This window comes from Eurytemora carolleeae, unplaced genomic scaffold, assembly GCF_000591075.1.
Source record: "Eurytemora carolleeae unplaced genomic scaffold, Eaff_2.0 scaffold657, whole genome shotgun sequence".
NCBI lineage: Eukaryota > Metazoa > Arthropoda > Copepoda > Calanoida > Temoridae > Eurytemora > Eurytemora carolleeae.
Genome location: NW_019396559.1, coordinates 27244 through 33972, shown reverse-complemented (window position 1 = coordinate 33972; position 6729 = coordinate 27244). Strand labels below are relative to the sequence as shown.

Here is a 6729-nt window from a genome sequence, read left to right as displayed (position 1 = left end):
TAATTACCTCCAAGATTCTAGGGGGTGGGGGTAATTACCCCTAGGATTCTAGGGGGGTATTTACCACCAGGATTCTAGGGGGGGGTATTTACCCCCAGGATTCTAGGGGGGGGTATTTACCCCCAGGATTCTAGGGGGGGGTAAATAACCCCAATAACCCCCCTTATATCCGCCACTGTGTGAGCCGTGTTGATAAATGAATATCAATTAAAGTGTTGATTTCGTCCAACTAAAAAACCAAATTTATATTTGATATTCCATTATTAATTTCAACCTTTTCCCTCAATTCATTCTAAATTTTATCATACTGTGTTTTGTTAAGTATTTAAAGAAACGTCAACTTAAAAACCATTTTCACTAATATTTGTTTACTGTTTAGGAGATGAAGCAGACAAGATGGAGAAACAAACTGGAGATTTTAATAGCGGAAATAGTCCTGTCACAAATGACGAGGGGCCGTCTCCAAATGAAAAACCAATTCGTCCTGAAGAACATGTAGTACGGAATGGAGAGACTTTAAACAGTATCTCTGCTATGTATGACGTCACTCCCTCGGAAATGGCGCAATGTAACAAATTAGGAATTTCCAGATTTATTTTCCCCGGACTGATTTTGAAGATTCCTCCTCCTGCTCCCCCTCCTGCACCACCGAAAGAAAATCTAGATGATCTGGAGGTGGTAGAATATCAGTTTATTAAACTCAGGGTCAGACATATAACAGTGGGTAGAGGAGTGGTCGGAGGTAGTATTCTTTTTACTCCAAATGCGATAATATTCGATCCTGATCCAGCAGATCCCCTTGTAGAGGAGTTAGAACCAGAGGCATTTCAGATAATTGCTCCAATGGAGTTTGTAGTTAATGCTGCCATTTTCCTCGACTTTTTCCCAATTGGAAACACAGGGAAAACATCGGGGAAAGAATATCCTCCCTCACGAATTTTCAGGTATTTAAAATAATTTACATATGTACTTTGCTTGTCTGTCTGTTTGTTTGAATCCAATAAACCCCAAAACAGCTAAATTACAAAACTTTGTCTCCAAATTATTTTGATTTTCAATTTCATAAAAGTTTGAAAATCCACGACATTTTTTTATAAATCCTCGAACTTTTTAGTTATTTTTTTATATAGTTCGAAGAGAAACATGATCAAAGATTAAACCACAATTAAAAGTAGAAACAGAAGATGTTTACAGCTAAATATTATACTTCTTTATAGTATATAAGTTTACCAAAAGTTTAAAATGCTATATATCTACTATATTATAAGCCGTAAATAAAAATATATTCTTACAATGAAACCAGAGGAAGCAGTGAAACCGTTTTATATTTATTCCTGGGACAATAGCTTCCTTTATTTAGAAAGTTTACGTCCTATAGGGCTTCGATTTTGTGTTAAATGTAAAATTGTACATTTATGTAAGATTGTGTAGATGCATTTTAATTTTTAATCTCCAACCTTTTCCTAAACTTCTTATACAAGTATTTTTGTTTAGATTAGACCCGAAAGTTACAAAAATAACTGCAAAGCGTGATGGTGATCTGGATGAAGAGAAGAAAGGAGATGAAGAGAAATTAGAGGAAAGACAACAGAGAGAAGGTTCCAACTACAGTTTAAGTGAAGAAGGAAAGGAAACTGAGAAAATAGAAAATAATTCCGAGATTTGTTCTCTACTTACCAGGTCAGAGGAAGGGGGTTGGGGAAATATTTGTTGAAAAATTCATATTACATAGATAAAAATTGAATAGACCTCAGACGTAGACATTGATAGATAGACTTTTGAATAGATCATAGATTCTCAATAGACCAGAAGACGGTTACATAAATATAAATTAGATAATTACAAACGGTTTACAGAAATAAACTGGATAAATCATATAGGGTTACATAAATAGAAACTAGATAAATCATAGACGGTTACATAAATAGAAACTAGATAAAGCACATAGAAGGATATATTGACAGAGAGAGCCTAAAAAAGATAAGAAATGAGGTTTAGAAACACCTGAGTAAATTTTTATCATTATTTAAACTAAAATTATTTATCTGAACAAAAGATATAAAGGAAAAACAGAGAACGCGACAATTAAAAAATTTCATTAATATAATATGTTTGTAGGTCGGATCCCCTATATTTAAGATTGACCATGGGGAAGCCTGTAGGCCGCGAGGTAATTTATGTTTATTGATATTATATTATTATATATTATTATATTATATGGTTTTTCCAACAGATCAATAACATGGAATATAAGCGCTTAAAGGGAGCATAGTGACCAGAACTAATGGGGTACCTGTACCAGTACACTTTAACATGTAAATAGTTTACAGAAGATTTCTTATGATTTCTGCTCTGGTTTTATTGAATAAAGTGAAAATAATTTTAGTTCAACTCTAATAAAGGAACCTCACGAGGGCGGTACTCAACGTTTAAACGGCGACTGTTCTTATTTTTTTTTAATGAAAGATAAAAGGTTATTTTTGTCCTCATTGCAATTTGATTAAGTTGAAAAGGGTTCAGAAGAGATAATAGGAATTACAATTATTGAGAAAATAATGAATAAATTTTGTTTATATATAGGTTAGTAAATCAACCCCAACAATGGCGTATGGTCTCCAGATGATGATGCCTGAATATTGGTTTATTGTTCCAGCTAAACAGATACTTAATCTTTACAGGCAGAAAATGCTTATATAACGGAGATCAAGCCGGTTTTTCAATGAAATTACAAAAGCTTGATTTTTTATTAATAAACTCAAACCCTGAGATAATTTGAAAGCATATTCTGCACTAGATTCTTAATGACCTGGTTTCCTGAAATATATGTTCCTTTTGATCTTGAGGAATTAACATGGAATAGATATTTATTGTAGGTTTGGCTTTAACTAAGGCGCTTCCCGACCTTTTTAAGTATTAATCTTCCAAGTGTTTCTTTTTACTAAATTTAAAGGGAGTGTTTGCGAAAAATGAAAGGGGTATAGGCTTAATGCGATAAAAAGGCGCTTTTGATCGCTACTAATCTTACTTCTATCTTTTGCGTCTATAAGGAGAAAATTGATAAATTTGAAATTAAATTGATTTTTTTACAGTCTAAGTCGTATGTTGCAATTTTTTTCAATTTTTATGGGCGCTACGTTCTTCGGTATGAGACGTCTTTAACAATTTTCTCCTTATAGACGCAACAGATAGAAGTAAGATTAGAAGCGATCAAAAGCGCTTTTTTATCGCATTAAGCCTATACCCCCTTTTATTTTTCGCGACTAATAATTTGATTTTTTCTTCCAATTGCCAGCAGATAGATTATATTACTAAATATTTTGTAGCAGGGACGTACGAGGGGGGGGGGGTAGATTGGATACATCAAAGAAAAGAAGCTCGTGCTAGAAAATCAATAAATCTAGGATAGATTGGATTTTTAGCTTTTATCTAATGGAGAAAAAATATTAAATTATAGAATGTAAGATGGTTAATAATTTATGATAAATATTTGGTTGGTAAGGTTTATTTTATTTTTATTAAGTTAAGATTTCTAATAATTCTAAATGATATATATATATAGAAAAGATTCCATGTTTTGTATGATCAGGAGATACATGAGAATGGTTTTGAGCTTGTTCCTGAACCTGATCTAAGCTCTGCTGAACCTAGTGGTCCTGTCAACTCTGCCAGCAGGATTATACAGAAAACAATGACAATGAATAGTATTGGTAAGAGTATTTATAAAAACTTGTCTAAACAAAAGTGTACTTAATCTTCTGGGTGAAAAATAAACAACAGTACAGTATTTTGAAAACAAGGTTTTGGGGTGTTCCTAGTGCAGGTTTCTTCTTGCATATATAAAACATATAGTGTTCTCGGTTTTACTAAGAAAGTAAGATCCACTCGATCTGTATTTAATTTTTCTTCGGTGGAAAATATTTGTGTTAATTTTATTCAGTTTGGTGAGTGGGAGGGGGAGGATAAATACGATCAGCCCCATTCAGACCAAACTAGACATATCCTAGACAGTTATTGTTCCGCTCGATCTTAAATTCTTAAAGTTTACTTCCTGTTCTATATCTAACTTTTCTTTATGCGCTCTACTTTCCTTTTTTATTAAAGTTGAAACTTACTTTGAGAATATTGCTTGAATTGGGAAGAGGAGGGTGTGAGGGATTCAGCATTCCTGACTCAGAAGAGTAGAAGCTAGTGAGATACTTGAGAAGGGGGAATCAAGTGCAAGATATTGAATAAAGAACCCCCCCCCCCCCTTGTTCTGAAAGAATATATCCAAATTTAATATTTTGTAGATTTTCCATATTTCCCCCAGACTTGTTATTTACAGATAAAACTGTCAGTGTCAAGCTAAATGTTGAGTTTCTTTTATTAAGTAGAAACCCTTCACTTTTTACAAAATATAGAAAATTATTAAGAGGGTTAAAGCACATTATATCATAAAAAGTTAAATGAATATTTTGATTAACATTTTTTTGTTAGTGCTAGGATTTGCATATAAACGATCCTATAGGATTCCTGGATCTGTGTTTAAGTGGCAAAATATCAGCCATTATGTACAGAAATAAATTCTAATAATTCCATTCAGGATTTGAACCGGCTTCAAAATGATATTGATCTCTATGAAAGATTTTTAATTATTTTCCTTTTCCATTTACAGATAACAAGAAGTTTAAACTTTCTGAAAATCAACTTGATTAAAGTTCATGAAAAAGTTCTGAATAACTGATATTAAAGAGGTTTCCTTTATTTAGACCTGGATATCTTGATGCCAGAGCTAACTGAGAAATCTGATTTATTATCAGATGATCAAAGAAAACTTCTCTATAGATATCTACCTCCACGAGTGCAGGTCAGTTCAACCAAGGAACACGAATTTCGATTACAAATATCAAGTGCCTGAAATTTAGGTTAAGGTATTAAAAATCTTGTTTTATGAACGGGTAAGACAATTTTGTTGATATTGAATGATAAATTTTTATCGAGTAAGATTATAAAATTACTCTACTTTTGAAGTTCCTCGTCGTTTTCGGTTTCATTATTTAAAACCTAAACAAAGTTTGGTCGGGACCCAAATAGAAATTCGGTCTACCAGATTCACCAAACAGGGCTTTATTATCATTCTAAATTTCCGGCTGAAACTGACATCCAAGTTAAACATGTTCATTGTCCAAATAGGGGGGAAGGAAGGCTACACACCAGTTTTACCTCCAACCGACAAAGATAAGAGAAGATAGATAAGATAAGATAAAGTTTATTGCTAAAATAAATGTATCTGTATACAGATAGAGTTTACAATCACAAAATTGATGATTATATTAACAGTACAAGTATAAATGTGGAACTAACATCTACTTTTTTACTCTACAGAGGTTTGGTCAATCACCATCACTGAATTTTAAATCAAGTATAAAGCAATTAGGTGGAAAATAGCTCTTGGCTGTTTTGATTATTTTTTCCACCTAATGTTAGTAATAATAACAAAATATTTCAATTAAATAGATCTAAGGAGAACGATTAGAGATCAGGGTGCGAATTTATCATATGCAAAATAGTTTATACATAAATTCGAATAACTAGAGTTTAAAGTAATTTTCAGACATGTACACAACAAATATCAAAGTATATTAAAGCATATCTAATTAGTTTTACATGAATAGCAATAGATAGGTATTAAAATATCCGTGTTGAAACACTGAGTTCAGTAATATTAAATTAGTAAAAATCCCTTGAAAAATAAGAAAATTATAAGCAAAAATCAGATTTTTGCTTATAATTTGTCAAGAGTATCAAAAAAACTAGTTGTTAACATACTTATTTTTCCTAAGATCAGAACTTTAGTGTAGAATATTGTTAATCTTGAACACTTGATCTGGAAATCCAGTGTGGGTACTTTTTGTGGATCAAACCTTGATCTTACAATTATAAAGTCATCCCTGCAGGGTTTGACCACCACTGGATATCGAAGAGGAAATAAATTAATTGATGGAGATCAATGTTTAATCCCCAGATTTAGAACACTAAAGTTCCGACTATAGAGTTGATATTCATTGATTTCCTTATTGCCTCTCAAACAATGACATGGGTGGTCCAAACCTTATGATTTAGTTTGATCCAGTCTCATAATGCATGTTTGTTTATAGTTTTTTTATTTATCAGGGAAGTGGTTGGAGCTTGATGTTTTCTTCAAGTAAGGATGGATTTTCTCTACACTCCTTGTACAGGAAAGCGGCACTAGTGGACAGTCCTGTTCTCATTGTAATTCAGGTTTGATCTATTAAATTTTCAAAGTTCAAATTTAACTTTTAATAGATATTGTGTGCCACTGTACCGGTATTTAAAGTGGTGATTAATTTACATTGTATAAAATCATGTACTTGTAGGATACTTCTTCTTCTCAAATACTTTATTAAAAACAAAAGGAAACTTATACACTTAGATTATAATTATAAAGTGGCTTGTTCACCCTCTATAGTTTCAGATAAAATAACAAACGTGATTTCAAATATTCCATGAAAGAAGAAATAGAGATAAACTTTTAATAAATCTGCAATAAATTATGGATTTATGAATTTACTTGTAGGATACTGATCATGCTGTATTCGGCGCATTGATATCTTGTCCTCCTGTTATGTCTGAATCTTTCATGGGAACTGGAGAATCATGGCTCTTCACATTCTACCCATCGTTTAAGGTAAAACTTAACCCTTCTCCATTCTCCCACTCCCTTTCTTT

The 6729-nt window shown here is 32.3% G+C and overlaps 1 protein-coding gene across 1 annotated transcript in view; it reads left to right on the top strand.

Annotated features, from left to right (window-relative positions):
* The window catches only part of LOC111705494 (oxidation resistance protein 1), a 9999-nt gene that overhangs the window by 715 nt on the left and 2555 nt on the right, over positions 1-6729 (top strand). The window contains exons 2-10 of the mRNA XM_023478068.1: positions 380-944; positions 1495-1680; positions 2119-2170; positions 2581-2678; positions 2795-2843; positions 3587-3707; positions 4749-4846; positions 6154-6261; positions 6578-6688. Coding sequence (XP_023333836.1) covers positions 380-944; positions 1495-1680; positions 2119-2170; positions 2581-2678; positions 2795-2843; positions 3587-3707; positions 4749-4846; positions 6154-6261; positions 6578-6688 — 1388 coding nt within the window. The remainder of the gene's footprint in view (positions 1-379; positions 945-1494; positions 1681-2118; positions 2171-2580; positions 2679-2794; positions 2844-3586; positions 3708-4748; positions 4847-6153; positions 6262-6577; positions 6689-6729) is intronic.